At 43.1% G+C, this 23,982-nt stretch overlaps 1 protein-coding gene across 2 annotated transcripts in view; it reads right to left on the reverse strand.

The window, feature by feature from the left end:
• Positions 1 to 712: 712 nt before the first annotated feature.
• Positions 713 to 23,982, reverse strand: part of LOC137278217 (tumor necrosis factor alpha-induced protein 8-like) — a 39,428-nt gene continuing 16,158 nt past the window's right edge. For both annotated transcript variants that reach the window (XM_067810432.1, XM_067810433.1), the window contains exons 2-3: positions 6,783 to 6,957; positions 713 to 5,134 (exon numbers count right to left, since the gene is read on the reverse strand). In XM_067810432.1, the coding sequence (XP_067666533.1) occupies positions 4,563 to 5,134; position 6,783 (573 nt within the window). In that variant the 5' untranslated portion in view covers positions 6,784 to 6,957 and the 3' untranslated portion in view covers positions 713 to 4,562. The remainder of the gene's footprint in view (positions 5,135 to 6,782; positions 6,958 to 23,982) is intronic.

Raw genomic sequence — 23,982 nt, forward strand, 5'->3', positions numbered from 1 at the left:
TCTGAAAATCTCCCTAGGTGTCACATAAATAAGTATGAACTCTTTGAGCCTTCCTACATTTTAGATGGAAACCATAAACTTCCATCACGCTGTCAAAACACAAAGTCCATCCCTTTAACAGTGCAACAGCACAGAGCTAACCTGGCTATGAATTAAAAGTGCATTTATAACCTTGACAAGCATTTTGAGAGAAGTCCCCGGAACACGATAAACATGTAAGGAGAGTGTGGTCTCTATATTGTGTGAAAGAAAAATATTTTGATCAAATTCAGGTGGATACATTTGTGGGAACAGCAAGTGATGTTTCAGCTTCAGTAAAACACTTTAAGCCAGACAGCAGACAAACAGGCCATGACTAGAGGATCACTTCTTTCAGGTGAGCTGTAACTCTACATGACTAGCTTGAAATGATTCCTTGAACTGAAGTCACAATAGCAGACAAGTATGCTACATCCATAATTTGAGGAGTATGTTAGCAGTGTAAAATATGGAGCCAACTTTTTCTACCATGACAATAACACTATACACGACCTGTCACATGTATCTGCAACAAGTGCGCAATGTCATCACCAAATCTTAAGTTTTGGGCTGAAGAACATCACAAGGCTGTCTGTACAGATGGTTGATGTTTCCTTAGAAACATAGAATCTGTGAACAATCTTTCAAAAACAAAAATCTAAAGTTGAAATAGTAAACAAGAAAAAAGATTGAGAATATTTCAAAAGCTTTATTATGTACAATTGTATATACAGTTGGCCCAGAGCAGATCTAAGGAAGCACAAGACCACCACAGAGGTCAGTCCTTGGGGATCTGTATCTACAGCTGATGTAACTAGCTACATACGTAAGTAACACAATCAGTCATGAGCACTTGGAAATATCCACCTTGGGGTTTTCAGATTCATGAGCACAGTTTGATCTTCAGCACAACATATTCTGGATGCTGGGGTTATGTACAAAAACAGGATGTTCTGACAAGCAGGAAGCAACATGCAGTCATGATTTCACGCAAGCAGGCTGGTTACTGTTTGTTCCACTGATAATTACAATTTTGAAATAACATAAGTTATTACCCTGGATTTCACTGCCATGTTCATCACAAAACTCCATGTTCAGACTTTGATGCAATAAACATGTAAGACTTGTTCGAAAGTATATTCTAATTAGCAATGTGGAAACATCAGTAAAGAGATGAACATTGTAATTGGTTGATGCAGAGATCAAGGTGCTTAATTCAAGCATTCAAGCTATATCTACTGCAAAAAGGAACAAAACGTTGGCAGTACAGAAAGCAGTCAAATCCTGAAGTATCACTCTCACTCTTGACAAAACAATATGAATGTATAACATCAACAACCCAATCCCTTGCTGGAATAACCGTAGCTAAGAGGTGGTACACACTGTCCAAGAAAGATGCCATTCCACATATCAGTTTCACATGTTGCACAAGAAAACTTGTGTAATATCTGGTCATGATCTGGAGGAAGTGAGTTTAGTTGTACACTTTGAAAGTAGGCTGACTACAGTGAAAGTGTAACAGACACTGACTGGGAGCACTTCAGGCAAACGGAGAGCAGAATATATTTACAAACATGAGAAAGGACACCCATATAGAATTACACATGTACATTAAACAACATAACAAATAGGCATGTGTCTCAGAACAACAGGGTTCAATACATGTATATGAAATTTCTCCACTTTTCCACAAGCAAAACCAGAAGTATCTGTACTCCAAAATCTGTCACTTCATCCAGCACTAGTTACCTAAACATATTGCTGATAATAAAGAAACTCACAAAAGAAAAAAAAAATATGCAGAATTGAAAATGTTTTAGTATCCTAAGCCTGTACCAGAACTGTCTTAAAGTAAGCGCATGTGACAAATCAGATAAACTTTCTGTGAGCACTTGGTCCTCACTCACACAATCTCAATCAACAAACATTTCCATATCGCTTCCACAAACCCTGCATATACAGGTATAACACCATACACTGAATTCTAACATTTGCAAAACCAATGTGCAAATACACTTGTCAACATAAGGATTGTGTTAATATTATGAAATCAAAATGTTATAGAAGTGGATTACATTATGACTAATTTTTAAAGACATAGAATTCACGTTACCATAAAAATCTTGCATACAAAATATGATGAGTGTCCTCCGGTTCTCACAATATTTTCAATATGCGGCACTAATATTTAATCATTTCCAACATTGCTATTTTGATCTGGTTTCATCTCATTAAGAAATATGTCACCAGCATATCATTTTGCTAGAACATTGCTTGTACATTTCAAGTAACCTCAAGTGTTATCACCAGCTGGGCCCACTCGCACTACGAATATCTTAAACCTATGTTGGAGAGTGGGAGTTACAATCATTGTTTCACTAAGACTGCTGTGTGCAAGTGAGTGCAGGTCCCTTTTCATCTTGTGATGCCTTCAGACCTCTACTCACATTGTCTACAATTCTAACAACTCTTAGAAAACATGAGAGCTCTGGTGAGTATTCTACAAAAGTTGTATTGAGTACTTCATATAAAATCACAGTTAACAAGCCTTAAATAATCTTGGGACCTGCTTCCTTCAAATGATCTTACTGCCAAATCAATGAACACTTACAGAATCACATTGTGCCGTAGGGCACAGTTGCTTCATCACTGACGCCAGGGAACAACATGGCAAGCTCCCTTTGTGCTGGACAGTTAGAAGTGTATATCACTAACTGGAAATGTACAAATGATAATGACAGTTTTGAGGCATCAGCATTTTGATGTCAAAGCATGAATTTACATACCCGCTTTGTTTGTTACAGGTGCTCTCTAGCTTACACTGAATGGCATATATTCTGAACTACTGTACCAGAAATTCAATGCTGCCCCATACACTTATGAAGAAAATGAATGATATGTGTTGCATAGCTATAAATCTGTATATGCTCTTCAAGTCAGCTTAACTGTGTGGCATCATACCTGCACTGAGTATGACAGATACAACCTGTAGCTTTACACTACACAGAAATGAGTGGATGAGCGCTAATGTGGATGGGTGAAATTGTTCAAAATTTTTAAACTGATTTCACTTGTGAAATACATTATTGTTAATGTGATGACAGTGGTTTTGATACATAGTTTCAATATAACATGATTCTTCCAACTGTACAGTCTTAGTGGATGATGTTCACAAAGGAACCAGTACCATATACTGATGACTGGACAATGCAAGTGACTCCAGGGCCTAGACTTTCAAAGTTCTATAAGAACAATTTGACCAGGGTACATTTGTGGAATATGCCAAGCAATGACACCCTCCTCTCAAGTCTGGAAATGAGACGTGCGTGACTGACAGGCCCGGGACAAACCCCATCCTCCAACTGATGCCCTTTAAACTGCTGTAGAAATACCATTCCAAGCTCTCACACAGAATAAACGCATAGCAGAAAAGACCTGACAGCATACTCTCATGGCCTCACTACATAAATAGGCTGCCTGTCCATAACAAATGTCCAAATTGGCTGCTATTGTACCTGCTACGTTTTGCATCACAGCAACCTTTGGCTTGACTAGGGAAGACAGGGTATAGTCCAATAGATGACAGACAGTTCTACTGGCAGTCACACATGTCAAAAAAAATTAGTCCAATAATGTGATATATTTCAGTTATCAATGTGCCTGGTAATGTGTTTGGAGCACCAACATTAATAATTCAACTTGCATGTCCCTCCCAGCACAACGAAGAATTAGTTACATAGTTGGATTCTTAATGAAAAATGGAAATAAATTTAGTGAAATCTTAGTTGCATGAATCTGATATCCATTTAATAGAAAAATACCATCTAAAAATATATATGGTCCCAATCTCTTGATGAAATAACCTGATTAACTGTGACAGGCATTAACTCAGTTTACAGGACACCAATATACAACCAGTTACAGGTGTTTAAGCCTTACAAAGCACTAGACACCACAATGACCTATCAGTTGTTCCAAGATTCTTGTAGGGGTTCTAGTAATTACTTATTTCTTCCAGTGTAAGGCACCAATTGTTTTGATAAGTCACTGTTGAACACACTGGTAAAATATGTCTTATTTGTCATATGTCTTTCCATGGTTTGACACAATCCAAAACAAGAAAGGAGCATATCAACTGTACACATGAATTTTGTACAGTACATCAAGACACCAAATAAAAAATAACTTGCTTTGCCAAGGAAAGCAAGGATACTGCCAAACTGTGGGTAGAACAATAGGAGAATGTCCAGTCAACTAAAGGATAACACTAAGCTGATACATGACAACATCTACTTGGTTTACAACTCATGGGAAGGTCAAGGGTGTGAAAACAATTACCCCATTCTGATGGAAAATTACTAATTTAAAATTTAATATTGTTGAGAAGTGTGACCCAAAAGAACAGTATAAATTGAGGGTTAATCTTTCAGTAAATTGAAAGAGACTCCCTGCCCACTATTCTATGTGACCTATCCCTGAAAGAAAGCTGTCCACAGAGTGGTATCCTTGCCTCCTCACTACTATTAAATTCAGCCTGTGTAAGACTATAGGTTGCCATCATCCATCATCTTGTGCATGTCTTTAACTATAGCATCAAAGGTTTCTGTGTATTTACTGTCTGACTGGAAAACAGCATTCAGTAGGTCAGGCTGAGCAAAGAAGTTAAACACAATGTCCACCCTAGTCTTGGACTTGTCAGTAAGATGCCGAGCTATGAGCTTTTGGAGCAAGGCCTTACACTCCTCCAACGTCTTGCACAGATAACTCACATCAAACGTGAAATCCACTTCATGGAAACTGATAACTGTCATGGCCAATGAATGAAACTTGGTCTTGAAGCTTTCAACAACCTTCAGGTCCTCTGCGTTGAACTGATCATTACGAAACAAAATCCCAACTTTGACAACTGTTTTGATAATGTATTTCATTATTTTTTCTGCTTCTTTCTTCGTGCTGGCATAATCTTTGATGATTCTATGTGTGTTGTCCAGCACTCGTCCCGTTGTTTCATCAATGAAGACCTTGGCGATGGACTTGCTAGACATTTTCCCGAGGAGATTTTTCTGTACCCGTAGTCCCATTCCACGGGAGTCAAACCCTGCCCCTGGCTCTGCCACTGAAACATCAGAGCACATCACAATGAGCACATACATAGAATGATAAATAGCTTTCAACATGAATTAACACCTAACAAGTCTATCTTTCAAACAGTTGTACTTAACTTAGAAGCTGCTGCTTTGAGGTAGCTTGGGCAAGAATGCATGTAACTTCTAAAGGAAGACTGAGTCATGAAACTATGTTATCAACAGTGTTTTCACCCAAATAATCATGTGTCTTGACACCTTTGAAGTCCACCAAATGAAACTGTCAAGGGGGTTGTGGGGTAAGCTAATGGTAAAAGAGTTTGTCTGTCCTGCGGAAGACCTGTTTGTTGATTCCTCACATGGGTGCAAGAAGTGAAGCCCTTTTCTGCTGTCATCCCGTTAGTCATCTCTTATGACAAGCTGGAGATACTGAAGGTCAATTCTCACCCAGTGCCTAGATTTTCGAAGCTCTCTTAGCGCTTAGCGCTTAGTGCCATTCATTAACATTGACTTAGCGCTAAGAGAGCTTCAAAAATCTCTGCCCAGATCTTCAAAGGTTCAAAGCCAACTAACATATATACTTAAGTGGGTTTGGTTCTTTACCATATCATGGGACATCATGGGACCACAATGAGCATGACTGAACATATTTGGAGAATTCTTCCACAAATTATCCTTATGAATCATGCCCAAAGTGAAAAGGGCACACACTGGTTCAGCCACTAGGTACCTTCTGGCACCACTCACACTATCTACAGTCGACTCTTCCAGCTTCTCTTACATCACACTGCGTGCACACTTGACTTCTACAGATGTGAACTTCACACATGATCAGCCATTGATCTGCGGGCTACTGTTCTTTGAAAATAGTTGTTTTGCTAAAGATAAGGGCTGGTACTAACTATCACATAGTGAGTGTTGCTGATAGCTGGTCAGATACCTTGATCCAAAGCAGTATTTGAAACATGTTCATATTTAACAAGATGTATGTCCCTTGGAGTTTCCTGATGTTGTTACATTTTGCTGTTTGCCAATGGTAATTGTAGATAAATATGGAAAAATACAATTTTCTTTTTCAAACTGTCACATGTCACTATAATATCAGTTTGAATTTGTAATTGGACATCAAAACATTTCAGTGTTACAGGTATTTGAAGTTATTAATAGCCTCATACTCATCAACATATTGGCCAAGCTATGCTTTTGACTTTTGTCAAATAATACAGTAAATAGCAGGTTCAATGAGTTTAGTTTTACCCCACTTTTAGTAAAATATTTCAGCAATTTCACAGCAGGGACACCAGAAAATGTAATTAATGGGCTTCACACATTGCACATGTGGTGAATCGACCTCTGGTCTTCTGTGCGACGAGTGAACACTTTAACCACTAGGTTACCCTACCACCCTCTGATTCATCAAGAATCACTCATTGTGTCACTCATTGTGTCAACTCAAAAAGCACATACAAGTAATTGTCAAAAAATAAACACATATTTTTTCATACCCTGAAAACTTGTCAACAGCCACTGTTTATAGTTGCATTTAGGAGGTTTTTTCAATATGTGCAATTTGTTAACACATTGAAATGACCAATATTACTACAGGTACCATCACCATCACATACTACAACCATGCCATGACAGTGGTAAAGAGATGTTGAAATGAATCCCAATACTTACTGCTGTGTGGCCTCTGTGTATATCGTCAGAGTGTCTGTAACACTACAGGGTAGTGAGCTATCATGCGTAGAGTGCAGGATGTTGAGGTTGGCTGGGGGTGAGTGCCGCTGTGGCAGCCACTCGGTCAGGATGCTTGAGTAGCTTCTGCTGCTGCTGCTGTTGCTGCTGCACACACCTGGAACAAGTCCAGCATGGATATCACTCTCAGGTACCACACACCTGGAACAAGTCCAGCACGGATATCACACTCACGCATCACACACATGGAACAAGTCCAGCATGGATATCACTCTCTCTGTCTCAGGCACCACACACATGGAGCAAGTCCAGCATGGATATCACACTCACGCACCACACACTTGGAACAAGTCCACCATGGCTATCACTCTCCATGTCTCAGGCACTACACACTGGGAACATGTCCACCATGGCTATCACTCTCAGGCATCACACACCTTGAACATGTGGATATCACTCTCAGGCACCACACATGGAACATCTCCACCATGGCTATCACTCTAAGGCACCACACATGGAACATCTCCACCATGGCTATCACTCTCAGGCACCACACACCTTGAACATGTGGCTATCACTCTCCGGCACAACACTTGGAACATAGCCACCATGGCTATCACTCTAAGGCACCACACACCTCGAACATGTCCACCATGGCTATCACTTTCAGGCACCACACACCTCGAACATACCCACCATGGCTATCACTCTCAGGCACCACACACCTCGAACATGTCCACCATGGCTATCACTCTCAGGCACCACACTTGGAACATGTCCACCATGGCTATCACTCTCAGGCACCACACACCTGGAACATGTCCACCATGGCTATCACTCTCCGGCACTACACACCTGGAACATGTCCACTATGGATATCACTCTCAGGTACATAACTGGAAGATGTCCACCATGTATAACATTTTTAAGAAACACACATCGGGAATATATTCACCAGACGTAAATTTCTCATGCAGGGCGCAACCATGCATACCATGAAAATTTGAGGAACATAATTCTTTTCAAATAGCCACAGCCGACAAGTAAAAAACATGTGCAAAAACAATATCAATTCATTTAAGAGGTGTGATCAGGTGAAAATATCACTATGGATGGACAGACAGTCTGAAAATTACATATCCCAGGTATTATATACTCGGGGACAAAAATTAGGAGAGAACAAATAATAATGAATGTAATGCATAGTCACAATGAAGGTCTCAACAATTACAATGTGTCGACTTCCCATAACAGATAGGATAAGACATTCTCATCCATTATGCATTCCTAACAACAAAGATTAAAGATCCATTGACGCAGATGTTCCACAAGCAAGCTATCAACTGTAGAATCCTGAATCAGTGGGATGATGACATGTATGCTACCTTAACAAAGGATCCATACCATAGTGTGTCACCAATCAGCAGGACAGATCATATCTGTGCCAGGCTGTTTCATGTGAATGATATTGATAACACACACATAATCAGTTTTGTTAGTGTGCAGCTATTGGAGACAACCATCCAGTTTTCATTATTTTAGATGTTCAAAAGGACATCAAGGTAGTCTGAAGTGACATGAACAGAATGAACTATATGTACTCTCTAAATGGTTAGTTGGTAATAAAATATAATATAATACAGTCGAACCCCATTTATCCAGACATTTTGTTTCACTCGAAAATCATCGGGATAGTGAGACGTCCAGTTAACTGGATCAAACAAGCAAAATGTGAAAATTTAGTGAAAGCAAAAAATGTTCATGTACGTATATTAATAAATCAACAGTCAATAGTAATAACAGTGAATCACCAACATAAAAGTGTACCGATAATACATGGAAGGCAGTACGCAGGTTACCATTTGTCAGGTTGTCTCGGATGTAATCATGTAGCGTGTGAAGCTTCAGATGGTAAGTTAGATGAAAAATGTAAATTGATGACAAGTATTTCCCCATTGCATATTCTTTTTTTAAATGTTAAATGCCCTAAAAATATATGACATCGCATCAAACTTATGCTATTTGCAGAAAGTAAACTTCCGGACGGGCTGGGATAGAACAATTGAGTTTGAGTGTATACACAAATAAAGGTGTTTGAAATCACACAATACCTATGAAATAAAACAAAAATTATTCCAATATGTGGCAGTCATTATTATCAGTTGGACAGTTGCCTAGCACAGTGGTTTAAGTGCTTGCACAGGTTCAAATCTCCTCATGGGTACAATGTGTGAAGCTCATTTCTGGTGTCCCTCTCCATGGGATATTGATGGAATATTGCAGTGTAACACCCTTATCACTCAGTATTGCCAGTCTTGCATATGTGAAATGTTTTCAGGATGTTTTTTTTTCCCTTTTTCCAAATTAATTGAATTAATTAATGACAGCCTATTTAAAGTAGATAATAGCTGAGACATGTACTTGATGATGTTTCCTATGATAAGGTAAACATCACTTGTCTGCCATCATGCTGTAAACCTGAAATATACACCACCTCTGTGTTACTGGGACCCAGACCAGCTGGTATTGATTAGCTGATGTATGTATGTCCACATGGCCCAGTCATAGGGGGAGGGGGCTTGGGGTGGGGGAGATAAGTGATGTATGGCATATTCTGTCAATCAGTGTCGGGTCAATACCCAACACATAAAGCAGTCAGAAGTAGCCTACTTAACTATGTTAACAGAATTGTCTTATTAACACCACAATGTGCAACTTTTCACTGGGAAAGCCAGAAATGAGTTTTATAAATGGTTTTTACTGGCTTCCCAGCAGGATTTCTGGTTTTATATACATAGCAAATCGTGCCAAGCAAATTGTTCTACATTGAACTGCTGGATCACCTGTGTCTTTCTTCAACTGTTTCCCTGACCTTGCACACAGTTTTATCACATATTTGGGCGAGTTTAGTGAGTAAGTTTAGAGTTACATCGCACTCAGCAATATTCCAGCTATATGGCAGCTCACATATTAGGTAAAGACAGTGGATCAAAACAGTATCAGGGTATTATTGACACAGAAATGTGCACTCAGTAAGCTCATAATGTCTGGAATCATTGCAGAAATCTCATGTGAGATCTCATGGAAGATGGAAATTAATTATTGGGGGACTTGTGGACATTAATTTTTTGTGTTCGCTTTGTCAAATCTAGGGTATCTAGGAAAATCAACAAACAAGGCATCAACCCAGATGATCAGAAATTGTGGAATTCACAAACAGGAACAAATGTCAGTAGAATGAACATGATGAGAGAAGCTGTCACATGTTGTTAGCCTTCACCCTTCACCTTACTAATGCCTTGTGGCACATTATATAGATGTTGCAGTTGATCAGATGATTCAAGCCTTAAAGGGGCACTGATGCAGAGTGAATAATGTTTCTCGCAAAAGGTCTAATTACGCAACCAAACTGCAAATTGGTCAGCGCCCGCTCCCTCGACCGTGATGGACACAGTCAGGAGGCCGGATGCCCATCATATGCCATTACTTAAAAATATCCATGGTATTCCTTGTCATAACAAAATATCCCAGCAGTGTATTTTTTTCGGATGCTTGGATGGTATAGTGACTGATCCAATTTGATCCTATTTCTGTGTTTTAAACCTCAATATTTAAACATGTTATGTGAAAATATGATGTCTACAGGCACGTAGCAAGCCATTTGTTTCAGTCCGAAAGATTGCAAAGCTTTATATTTAGGTAGTTTTGAGTGTTGGTTCAGCTGTGATAGCAAATATCATACGTAAATTTTGGTAGCTATGGTAGCAACCCAGGTTTATTATTTATGATAATAAAAACACATAGTTGATTTATTTGAATTCGTAAACTAAAAACGATGACTTTGCCTTTGGTAGAGAAATCAGAAAATCTTCTTATGTAAAAACCCCCAACTTACTACACCTATTTACCAAAGTACACAGCAAATGCCTGTATGTATTCCTTATGTAACGAAGTTTCGTTGGTATCCTCAAAACAGTTTCGGCCCATAAGTGTTTTCAGGATACATGCGACACAGAGATTACATCTTCCTTGCTGTAACTCGCGTTTGATGGTGTAAACCTACACGGTATTTGTCATCATTCTCTGGATGGTCAGTTAATGAATTTATAACAGGAATAATTAGTAGTAACAACTCTCAGGTTACTCAACAAAGGTTCCCATTTGGCATTTCTCCTGTCTGGAGTAAATACTCAACAGTATAAATTAAGGTCTGTAATGGCAAATGTATTGTATGTTATGTAATATGTGCATGTAAGTGATGCAAGAGGGTTTATCAGCTGAGTTACAAAAACAAACATAGATCAAAGGATTAACCGATAACACACTGATTGATTAATTACTTTTATCTTCTACAGCGGATTTGTCAAAAGGCAGTGTGTATAGATGTACTAATCTATACTGACTACATCCTCTCGTAAAGTGCGAGTGTAAAAAAACATCCTCCCTTCAAAGAATTAACCACCATTGCGTTCATTGATTGATTGCTCATTATATTTTAACTATATTACTTAGAATGGCGGGCATCATACAATTTGTTGCCAGATGTGCTATCTTGGGTGACCAATGAGAGGTTTATTGGGTTTTCACCAATGTGAAAGACGTGAAACGATGTGTTGCTTTTTCGTAAATTAGACTGTTGTAAGACACACGACACAGAGCAGGATTATTTACCAGCTGCAGATGAATTGAATATCGTTCTTTTATGTGGATATTGATGGATACATTCCTGAACAAGGTAGTAGCCTGACATTGTTGCTATAAAATTAGTCTGTTTTACATTTGTTATTTGCATTTTGTTGTGATTTATTTGTTGTAGCATTCAGTAGAATCTATATGACAGAAAACACACACTAGATCGCGTATGTGTGTGAAATAGGATCCACATTGGCAATCTATAAGTAGTATAGGGAATGACAGTTCTGGACCACTTTCAAGAAATGTCTCTACAAAGCCTTATTTAGTAAATAAGGCTTTGGTTGGGCCATTAGCTCTTGCTACTATTACCCCTACTACTTAACGTGTGTTGGAGGTAACACTGTGCCGTACGGTACGATCAATAATTCTTCTCTTACAAACCCCCTACCCGGCCCATCCCTCAAGTAGTACAAGTTAGGTTCGTCGGCTTTCATATCCACTTTATCTATGTTGTAAGTTTTGATTGACCATATAGGATCGGTGGCCCGCTTACGGCTATCACCCTCGTGTTCCCCTGGCTGGTATAGATACATTACCCCTACTACTTAACGTCTGTGCCTATGTCACGTTTATATCGATGAAACAGTTTAACGTGAACCGCCTACGATCTCTTTGGTGTTCATAATAAAGGCTTGTTGGGCTTTTTGTATCCCCTGTTCTATGTACTTTTTTTTCTCGTCCTCGCTGATAGCAGACTTACGAGACTTGGACCGAATATCTTGTTTCATTCCGTTATATTTTTTGAGTTCAGATAGGATTGAACGAAACTCCTCTTCTGAGATCTTACTGTCAGAGAGTGCCGTGGAAATTCGCTCACTCACTGTGTTCAGCTTTGCTTCGGCCAGAACCCTGATCTCGTCGTGTTTCAATGCCTTACGATTAAGTCTGCGTGATACTAACTTAAGCGCCAACCCTGCCAACCCTGCCACCCCAGCTGTTATTTCAATACCTAGCACTATAGGTGCAGCCACGATGGTAGCCAACAACCCAACGCCTGCCGCCCCTAGCCCCATGCTGGTTGCCATAAGGGTAGTGTCAGCCCCGTCCACGATATTGAAAGCTCTCTTGTACTTTTTACATAGTGCTTTCCGCGTGTCACGGTCTTGTTCTAGTTGGCGTTTCACATCACATAACTGCCTCAAGCGGAACCCATCTACGGTTTCCAGTGTCTTCGCTACTTCCTCTACGACTGGGTACAGACCCATCCTATAATATATATTTTGAAAGATATTTTAATTGGGTTTCAGTTAAAAGTCTATCAATGAATTTGAAGTCTACAAGATCTAGACTCCCAGTCAGGGTAATAGGTGAGAGGCTAATAGACTTTTCTGTTGTAATAAAAACCCCAAGGAGGCTTATTAAGTGGTTTATAGGACCCGTGGTATCCCGTTGTATAACAATACGACAATATTCGCCTTTGTGTATGCTAAACCAGTGTATTAACACCCCGGGTAAAATTTGGTGTACTATTGGGGGGTCTCCATTGTCTGAATACTCAAAGAAGACTTCTATGATGAGTGTGAAAGGGGGGAATATTATTTCAGGATTACTAAATGTTAATTTATTTTCGAATGAAGACGTTAACCTATTTTTGTTAGTTCTTCTTAATCCCCTCTCCGGAATAAAATCCCCGGGCCAGATACCGTTGTTCCTAATCTTAGAGATACGCCCCAATTCGGTTAATGTGATATAAGGTGAGGTGAGTGTTAAGTTGATCAGCCATTTGGGCTCTTTAAAATCTGATAACGACATCCGTCTGTACACGTTGTCTTTGAATTGTAGGATGTATAATTCATCTTCCTCACCAGGCTGATCGAATCCCTCCGTATCTCCTAGGTCGTTAAGCGTAGTGTTGGGACGATGACTGGTCATTATTATACTATTACGATATAATTTCCAACTGGTTTTTTGATAATAATTCAGGGGTGAACTTCATACCCATGAAGTGTATGTTGTCAGGCAGGAAGATCTTGGTTAGTGATATCTTGTTTTCCACGATCACGTTGACCCCCTCCAGACTGGTGTCGGCTCCAACACCCACCCGCACGTAAACGTTGCAAACTTGATACTGGTGTCGTTTCACCCACCCGAGTTTGATCCCCTTCACGATCTCGACATCATTCCCCGATGGTTCCCATAGGTAGACTTTGATGATCAGTGTTGAGTTTGCTGGTAGACTCTCTAGTATCTTGACCACGCCTTCGAATTCAGACACCAACTGCAATGTCACGTTTTGTATGGTCAGTTTACTAGATAGCATGTGGGCTGCTATAGTGTTGACTGGGCTGACGACTACGCTACGTCTCTGAGTTGGGACGTAAGCCACGAGCAGGGTTCCATTGTTCACGACTTTGTTTAGGTGGTTGTCTTTGTTATCCGTGAACACGTAGGGAGAGACGAGTCTAATATTGAGAAACCAGTCGTTATCGGGTAACAACACCCACTTGTCATCTTCGGTGAAGACGAGCATATATGGCTTGTTTCGGGCGACGGTAGTGCTCTCAACATCGTCTAAGTCGAACAGTTTACCCCCGAACGATGGGTATATTATCCAATTATTATTACCGGTGTTGACAAGGGCGTACTTAGTGTTGACTGTTGCTCTTGTGGTATCTACTATATCACTTAGGGTTCCACCGGAGGGGATTTCAACGCGTTTGTAAATGTTGTTTTTCAGTTGCAAGGCGTACGATTTACCATCTACTCCGGGAGCGTCGAAACCGCGCGTGTCTCAGAGGTCGGAGAGCCCGATATTGACGCATTTTTTCACTCCGGGCCCTTGTGCGCTGGTCATTTTACATGAAGCGTTAAGCTGAGGTATCCTATATTTACAGGATTATGATTTATATCTAACACCGATATTGTCAGCTCAGGTATGTTGCCCTGGGTTAATCTCTTATACTGCCGTGGTGAAAACGACTCGGTTCTACCGTCGTTGTATTTCTCAGTTTTCACCGGCACTGCTCTCAGTATAGTGGAAGGGTGACCTCCTTGAATGTTGTACGTTGTGCTCACCTGACCGAGATGAATGTACAGCTCTCGGTACGGTACTAGGTCGGGTAACTTCATGCCTGTGACGGTTGTTGTTGGTTTTATCTCGTCAGGAGACATACCGAGTATCCTCGCTAATGGTCGGCCGAGCCTCAAGGAGGTTCTTCCGTTGTTGATTAACACCACTGTGCCGTTTGAGTCGTTCATCTTGAGTTCGGCTCCCAGGGGTTTGAAGACCTCGTTGTTTAGAGAGCACACGCTGTAGTAGCCGTCAGTTATCTGACTGCGAGTTCCACTGACGAACAGCTTATTGTTGCTGGCGTTGATGTTAGTCCATTGTGGTAGGTAGGTGATATCGCAGAGTGCGACTTCGAGTTGACCTGACGTGTTATCGATCGCGTGCGTCAGCTGAACGGCCTCACCGCTCGTTATTCCTGGAAGTGTTATGTACATATTATAATATATAATTTATATATTATAATATGGATTTAGCACACTTGAAAATCGTGGTGAATGCAGATGGTACGGGGTTTAAAACAACCTTTATTAATATCTTTGAAAACTATATCGTGTCCGTTAATAACGCGCAGGCGGTGGTAAACTGGAATCAAAACCCAATGCAGTTTTGGCAGAACCAACTCAACTTTGCTGTGTGGTGTGCGACGACAGGGTCGGGTGTGACACCAGACTACGGTATAGACGAACTGAGTAAGGCGGTTATTTTGTTTCATATTTATTATCAAACGAGACGAATATTGAAGGAAATAAGTGCTCCTCTTCCCCAAGATAAAGCGTGGAGTATGACGAATAACCCCTATGATAAACGCGCTTATGAACGTGTTTGTGGGGAGTTTGAGATTCCAACGAATAAAGACTTTCGCCTTCCTGGTGTGAACCATGGTCTCGGTATAGTTCTCGTGTACTTCTACAGGTCCGGAACATATTATGCCGGTTCTAAAGATGGTTCATACAACCCAAACCGTCATACATTTACAGGCCCCACAACGAATGAAAAGATCCATGTCAGCTGTATAAAGCAAACCAATCCTGATGCAGCCACAGCCTGGACTAAAATGATCTCAAAAACATCGAAAGAATTCACTCGTGCTGGTACAATACGCTTGAACGACTCGATTCGAACGTACGTGTGGGCGCTGTTGGGTGCGCAGTCGATGACGCGTTCCAACATCCTAGGTAAGGGAACTGCTTACGACGCTCAGAAACAGTTCGTTTCCAACGTTGAGGATGCTATCAATTCTCCAGTTGATCTCCCGCGGGCCATCGACCGTTACCAAAACGTGTTAGAATACGCCAGATCGAAAGTCAATTACGTGTTCGGCGTGGGGCTGTACATGGCTCCGAGTGATATGCAACTGAGAGTAAAAAAAGTGGTGGGTTATAACAACAAAATAGTCATAGCCACGGCGGGCCAAAAGTTGGGTATCAACCCTGATATTAACACCCCCTATATCCCACACATCCCACCACGTGAAACGGGTATAGTTGCGCCGCCCCCGGAGCCTAAAGTTCATGTGCCCCCCACACACCCTCATATGTATGTGGGGGTACCCCCCTATCAGCAGCATATTGATAATAAAACAGCCCTAGTGGTTGGTGGGGTAACTTTGGGACTTATTTGGTTAAAGATTTCTTAGCCGCTACGTACACCAGACCCGCCACGGCGACGATGGCTGCCCACATGTTTTGACTGAGCCACATGGCAGTTTTAGCCAGAGCGCCCAACAACCACGAGACGATGCTACCCAGGATGCCGGGAAGGGCTTCGGCGGCTTTACCAGCCAGTTTAGCTAGGCCTTCCCCGAGTTTTTTTATCCAGTCTTTAATACCACCACCTGTGGGAGTTCCCCCGCCGCCAGGTGTGGGGGGTGTGGGGGTTCCTCCCACCAGTGACACCACCAGGGTTGATATGATGAAACCCAATGCAGTCAGAATGCTAGCGATGGTGATCCCTTGCTCCCGGAACAATATCCGAATCCTGTCTGCTAACGTGGTGTCTCGGTGGAGGACTTGATTGATGGTTTCCCGTATACGGCTGACCTGGGATCGAAGCTTTTCTTTGAAGGAGGATGCTGTCTCCAGCCAGACCTTCTTTTCCTCTTCCAAATCACGTATTCGTTTCTCGATGGGGGCTTTCAGAGCCTCGTCCTCAGTTTCACCGAGTTTTTTCCTTTCATAGGCGATGTGGTCGTCTATCTCACTCATTTTGGCCGTGCTTTTCCAGAGATGACCACGAATGGTTTGCATTAACAGGTCCAACCCCCGCAGTTCCCTAAAGGTATTTTTGAGCCCCGGGAAGGGCTCGTTCTCGTAGTCGGCCAACACCTTTTTAATATCATAAGTCATGTTTTGATCCGATGGGGCGTCCCTGATGCCTTCCAGACTTTGAACTAACTCCGGAGGAATCTTAGGTCGCGCGCCACCGTAATATTCTAAGCCTAGTTTATCGCGGATAAAGTCAATCCCATATTTTCTGGCCAATGTTGATAAGGCAAGCGGTTTTCCCGTGCTTTTATTCACGAGATCGGCATCCGGGTGAGCCTTCAAACGCAGCGTTTTATTGATGAGGGTAAACTTGGAATGTTCCCTTCCCGGCTGCTTGATGTTGTCTCTAGTTTCAATTGCGTTGTAATAATCGTCGACGGCGCCCTTAATGAGTTCGGCCCTTTGCTTTGATAATGAGGTCTCAACTGCGTCGACAGCCGGCTGTAGGCCCGTACTGAATGAGGTCTCCTGGTCATCATCGAATGCCTGGGCACTATCGCCCGACATCTCCGTCATATCTATGTCTTCATCCATTAGTATTAAAAATATATTTCATTTATATAACAATGTACGGTAGAAAATTAGATCCTTTCAGAAGATTGAGAGAGCCATTAGGCGCCAGAGCCGTGCGACAGTCGGTGACTATCACCAACAATCCCAGCAAGATAGACCAGAATCAAACTCTGCTGGTTAGATTTCCAAACCTTGGTGAGAATGACCTCATTGTACCAGGCACTGTTCGACTGGCGTTCAATATCACGTTGACCTCCGACAACGACAAACGCGAGCTAGTGCGGAACGTGGGTCGAGCTATCATCAAGAAAACGACAGTCAAGATCAGCGGTAACGAGGTGCTGAGTATCGACGACAGCGACGTGTTTCACTGCTACGGGGATCTCTGGAAAAGCGAGGGAGAACGAGTCAATGATGTGTACCAGGGCATCAGCAAATCAACCCGGTCGCGCATAGGGTATGCCTTCACGCCAGACCAGCTAGACAAGCTATCGGACGGTGAAAAGGCCATCGCTCGAGCATACGGGAATCGATTCTGTGTGCCGCTCGACTTCGAGTTGCTCATGGGACACGCGCCGTTTTACCAGGCCGCGCTGGGTGATAGGCTCGAATACGAGCTCACGTTTAACGACTATAGCAAAGTAGTGCGTACGCCGAACGGTGATGAGGCCAGTTATGCCATAGACAACATCTCTCTGGAGTTCGACATGGTCACTAGCCCGGAGCTGGCCAGGCAGGTTCGAAGCCAGTACTCTGGGAAGATGGCTATCCTGTACGATCGCGTACTGAGGCATAGATCAGTCGTGCGAGATAAGAGCGACACTGTGTGGAATATCAACCTGAACGTGCCGGCGCGATCGATGAAAGGTATCCTGGTCGTCCCAGTGGAGGATTACGAGCCATTCCGGAGGGACAGCGAGAAGTTTTTCAACCCCGAGATTGAAAAGGTGGAAGTGACCATCGAGGGCGTGCCCAACCAGCTGTTCAGTCATGGTATGAGACCACACCAGCAGTGGGATGAGATAAAAAAGCTACCAGGGACAGTGGGGGGAGCCCCACATTATATAACAAAGGACCTGGACCTCGGCTCCGTGCAGATCAGTGAATACCTGACCACCAAGTACGCCCTATGGTTGGACATGCGATCCACGGATGATGATAAACTGCACGGTAGCGGGAGCCGTATAGATAATGGCAGCGAAGGGATAACCATCCAGATTACTAAGAAGGCTCAACCCGCTGGTAAGTTGAAATTATATCTGTACGTTATTATGGACGCGCAACTTAATATAGACAATGGGAGATTCGTGCAAGCCATCTACTGATGGGGGGTAACCCCCCACACCCCCCAACAATAAACTACCCCACCTCCCCACTGACCCACACTGCGCCATAGTGTGCGGGCAGACTGGCTGTGGGAAGACCGTTTTCGTGTTGGATATGTTGGAGGGGTACTACAAGGATGTGTTCGATAACATCGTTATCATGTGCCCTACTCTGAGCATGAATAAAACGTACGCGCGACCTTGGGTGATGACGGACCCGGACGTACACAAAATCGACCCTGGAACACGCCTGCAGGACTGGTTGAAAGCTCTTCACGAGAAATTTAAAGGGGAACCGACGCTGTTTATACTGGACGACTGCAGCGCTAATCGCGAGATAACAAAAAAGAGAGACATGCTATCGTACCTGGCCTTCTCCGGCCGGCATGCAAATCACAGCGTCTGGGTGCTAACGCAGAAGTTCAACTCTGTGTTGAAAGACCTCAGGGAGCAGACGCGATGGGTGGCCTTATTTCACTGCAAGGACAGGGATTCGTTCGAGGAGTGTTTGAGAGAGAACGATGTGATGAGCAAATTAGAACGGGAACGGGTGAAGAAACAGCTCGCTGAAACTAAACACGCTAAGCTCGTGCTCAAGACCGACCAACCAGTAGCATATATAGTATGCTAAGCAAAGCTAAGCAAAGCTAAGCAAAGCTAAGCAAAGCTAAGCAAAAGCTAAGCAAATGCTAAGTATAGCTATGATATTTGAAGTGTTTGTCGTGTGCAACTTAACCTTCATTTCTCTGTGTTTTGTCTGCATCGGGTATTATATAGTTAAAACTAAATCTTACTTGTTATATTATAAGATGGAGTGTGAGGAATTGCTCGAACAATTGTCGTTGGAGGGTTCCCCCACTGGGGGTGTGGGGGATTCCCCCAAGCGAGAGAAACTGGTGGCGTTGGCTGTTGGCGGCAAAGCCAAACATTACTTTGGAGACTACACTCCTGATAAAATTCACAAAATGTCAGCCGAAGAAATCGATAAGCTGTACGCTAGATACGAGTCCCGGCTCGGAGCAGAAATGACAAAGACAATAGGATCGGCTATGACCCAGATATACACCGGTATTGTATCACACTTCCTTCCCATTCCACCAGAGCGCCGACTTTACCTGTGGGAGGACCTCGAGAAAGACCCTTTTATCGAACACGCCGTGAGTTCTATCAGCTGCGGGCTGTACCACAAATATGGTATGTTGTTGGCTCCAGTGACGGCGGCGATTATCACGGCAAAACATTGTCAATTTGAGAGAAAGAATAATAATAATAGTATAGATGGATGCTGCACAGGAAACCCCAGTGGAGGTACCCCCAACAGTGATGGAGGAGACCCCACCCCCAACAGTGAGGGAAGTGACCCCTTCAGTGGAGGTACCCCCAACAGTAACCAGACAGAAGAATCCTAAGAGAGTAGCTGCCGGTAAAAAACGGTGGTGTAACCAACATAAAGTGGCCAACCCAACCCGACTGTTGTTGGCTGTAGGCGTAACTGCTGCCGTGGTTATAACATGGTTATACGTGGGGGTACCCTCCAACAGTGAGGGAAACCCTGGGGGTGTGGGGGGTACCCCCACGCCGCCGGCAGGCCCCACTGTCGACCCGCATATCATGTTATAATTTAAAATATTTTTATATATACATAATGTCTGAGGGGAAAACGTTCGTCAACGACGCATACCACGCCACAGTGGTCGCCAGTCTAGCAGTAGGGTACGCTCAGTTGACTAAAATGGTGCTTAAACAACCAACTATCAAGCTAGATTTCAACCTGCAGGATATGGGTATGCTCATAATGAACCTTGGTATGGCGATGGCCACAAAAGACATCCTAGTAAAACAAGGAATAATACCTGATAATATAATGAAATAAATATAGGGATGGCCACGATAGCTATGATGGTCGGTGGGGCGTTAGTGAATGCCCTGGCATTTTCCGGGAGTAATTTCCTCTTCTCGAAACTACGAGATGACCACGCGGCTGAAATACAGGAAGAAAGGAAGCGGCACGATCTCGCTACTGAGAAATTACAAAGAGCACAGGCCGAGTACGCTAAAAAACGTCTCCAGAGGATCGATTTTATTAACGAACAACTCCAGCGTGAAAACCATGCCGTTCAAACATTCAACGATGTCGATGAAGCAATGAAAGAATACTACCTACTAACTGGTAAACAATTGGAACCGCTCAATAAACCCACACTCGCTCAGTACTACACACCATCCAAGGGACAAATGAATCGTGAACGGGGCTTCATAGTGTTGGGTATAGCAGCTACTGTGTTGGTTGCGAAGCAATTAAATTAAAATACCTATATAAGTAAACATGAGACCCGCTCCATACCGATGCGAATACATACTTATGGGGAAGACCGAGGCCTGTGGTAGGAAATGCAGGAATCAGGGGTTCTGTTGTTTCCATATGGGAAGTCCTAACTACACGTGTTCTGTGTGTGGTATCGGGGTTAAAGGACACTACTGTCTATGTAAAGCTCACGGAGCGAACGTAGTCAGACATCAACTCATCTACGAGAATAAAAAGGGCTACATAAAAGAACGTAGGCGACTGCTCAAGATAGACTCCAGTGCGTGAAAGGGTTATCTCCCTTTACTGTGAACCAATGAGACATTGGTTCTCTTAGGTGTAAACACTATGGCTACTGTACGCGAGCTGAAGAGGGTCGCAAAACAGAGAGGTGTGATCGGGTATTCTCGAATGCGGAGGTCAGCATTGTTGAGATTACTAGGTTTAGAAGCCCCTCCTACGGTAACACAATTAAAAGCTCAAGCAAAACAGCTTGGATACACGGGTTATTCAAACCTGGGGAGAGCCGGGTTAACCGCATTGTTATCACATGCCCCCGTAGCACGTCCCACTGTAAAACAATTGAAAGCCGAGGCACACGATTTGGGTTTAGGTGGGTATTCTCGTATGAGAAAACCACAGCTTTTAGAATTATTACGACAGAATAGAGCTATTGACCTACAGTTCGTGCGCACTGAGCGCGCTGTAGGCAACTATTTGAGAGGTTGGCGCATGCACGTTGATAGAAACATAGACATTACAGATATCAAGCCTCTGATAGCTGATAAGGTCAACCAGGAACTAAATAACCTAGGAAGTATCAAGTTTCAGATCACAGTGAAAATGTCGCTGGATAAGCAGGTTGGGGGCCCCACAGGGGCCACTGAGTATGTTCAGCCTTACTTCCGAGGTCAACAAGAGGTCGCCACACATACAGAGACCATTGATACATCAATCGATACCAGTTTTCAGCAGATACGAGAATACCTAGAACGCTACACACACTTGGGGTCCGGGTGGGCTGTAGATAAAATCGATAATGTCTATCTAGACATAGCTAACTACGTGCCGTTCAGAGGCGGGTCATACCTAGCCTTGCCTCCCTACTATAGGAACAAACATGCCATAGTAAACGTTAAGAATAGAGGAAACGATTGCCTGAGGTTAGCTATCAGGTCAGCCTTATTTCCAGCTGGCACTCATTCAGATAGGCTTTCTAGCTATCCCCAAGACGATGGGCTCAACTGGGATGGTATAGATGAACCCACCCCCATATCCCAGATCACTAAAGTAGAAAAACAGAATAATCTGGCTATAAATGTCTTTGGGCACGAAGGTAACACAACAATAGTACACAGGGTCAGCCCGGTGAAGGATCGCCAAGTTATCAATATATTCATGATCCAACGAGGTGAAAAGTATCACTACACGTGGATAAAACATCTCAGCCGGTTGTTGCACGACCAGTCGAAACACGATGGGGAAAAACACTTTTGTGTACGATGCCTACACGGTTTCAGTCGAGCTGATTTATTAGAATCCCACCGGGATGATTGTCAAGGTGTGGGGCAGACGGCCATACGAGTCGACATGCCTAAGGAAGGTGATAATATCCTAAAATTCAGTAACCACAAGAACCAAATGTCTGTGCCTTATATCATATACGCCGACTTCGAAGCCTTGGTTGTGGGTGGGGATTCCCCCACACCCCCCAGTGGTAGCTTCACCCACAAGACACAAGAGCATAAAGCCTGTTCGTTTGGATACATTGTCGTCCGTTGTGACGGGGAAACGAAAGCTCCGGTAGTATATAGGGGCCCTGACGCGGCTGAAAGGTTTCTAAAGTGTTTGCAGGAGGAAGAAAAAATTATTAGGAATGCATTGTATAGAATCGCTCCCATGCGTCTGACCCAAGACGACAAGTTAGCTCACGCTAGTAGCACTAACTGTCACGTGTGTGACTCACCACTTAACGGTGATTCGGTGAGAGATCACTGCCACATAACTGGTAAGTATAGAGGCGCCGCTCACAACGCGTGCAACCTCAAGCTTAAAATCAACCCTAAGACAATAAACATCCCCGTTGTCTTTCACAACTTGAGAGGGTACGACTCACACTTGATCATGCAGGCCATCGCGAAAATCGATGGTAATATAACGTGCATCCCCAACAACATGGAGAGATACATCTCCTTCAGCTTAAACGGACTTAGGTTCATTGACTCGTTTCAGTTCCTCCTGTCGTCACTCGACAGTCTGGTCAAGGCCAACAATACCTTCCCTATCACCGATCGATACACAAACGCCGAGACTAGACCCCTGCTTATGAGGAAGGGTGTGTACCCCTATGAGTACATGGATAGTTGGGTCAAGTTCACCGAGACCAGACTACCTCCTATTGACTGCTTTTATAGCAAGCTGAATGAGGCGTCCGTCTCAAGAGATGATTACTCGCACGCGACTAACGTATGGAATAAACTGGGTTGTAAGAACCTGGGTGATTATCACGACCTGTACTTGAGGACAGATGTACTGCTGTTAGCCGACGTGTTTGAAACGTTTAGGCGGACGTGTTTCAAGCAGTATAAACTCGACCCCGCATGGTATTACACCAGCCCAGGTCTGTCGTGGGACGCCTTGCTTAAAAAGACCGGAGTTAATTTGGAATTGCTCACAGATTACGACATGCACCTATTCATTGAGAAAGGCTTGCGAGGTGGGATTTCCATGGCATCCAAACGATACGCGAAAGCAAATAATCAATACGTGAAAGGTTACGATCCTAACAAACCAACCAATCACATTCTCTACCTCGACGCAAACAACCTGTACGGCTGGGCCATGAGCCAGTATCTACCTACAGGGGGATTCGAATGGGTACCCCACGTTGATGTTATGGGGGTTGCACCAGATTCGAACAAAGGTTATATCCTCGAGGTTGACTTAGAGTATACCAAGGAATTACACACATCACACAACAGCTACCCCCTGGCCCCCGAACGTATGAGGGTTAACCCAGACTGGATGTCTGAGTACCAACATAACTTGTCAGGTGGGCGTGTGACAGACG

This window comes from Haliotis asinina, chromosome 3 (genome assembly GCF_037392515.1).
Source record: "Haliotis asinina isolate JCU_RB_2024 chromosome 3, JCU_Hal_asi_v2, whole genome shotgun sequence".
Lineage (NCBI taxonomy): Eukaryota > Metazoa > Mollusca > Gastropoda > Lepetellida > Haliotidae > Haliotis > Haliotis asinina.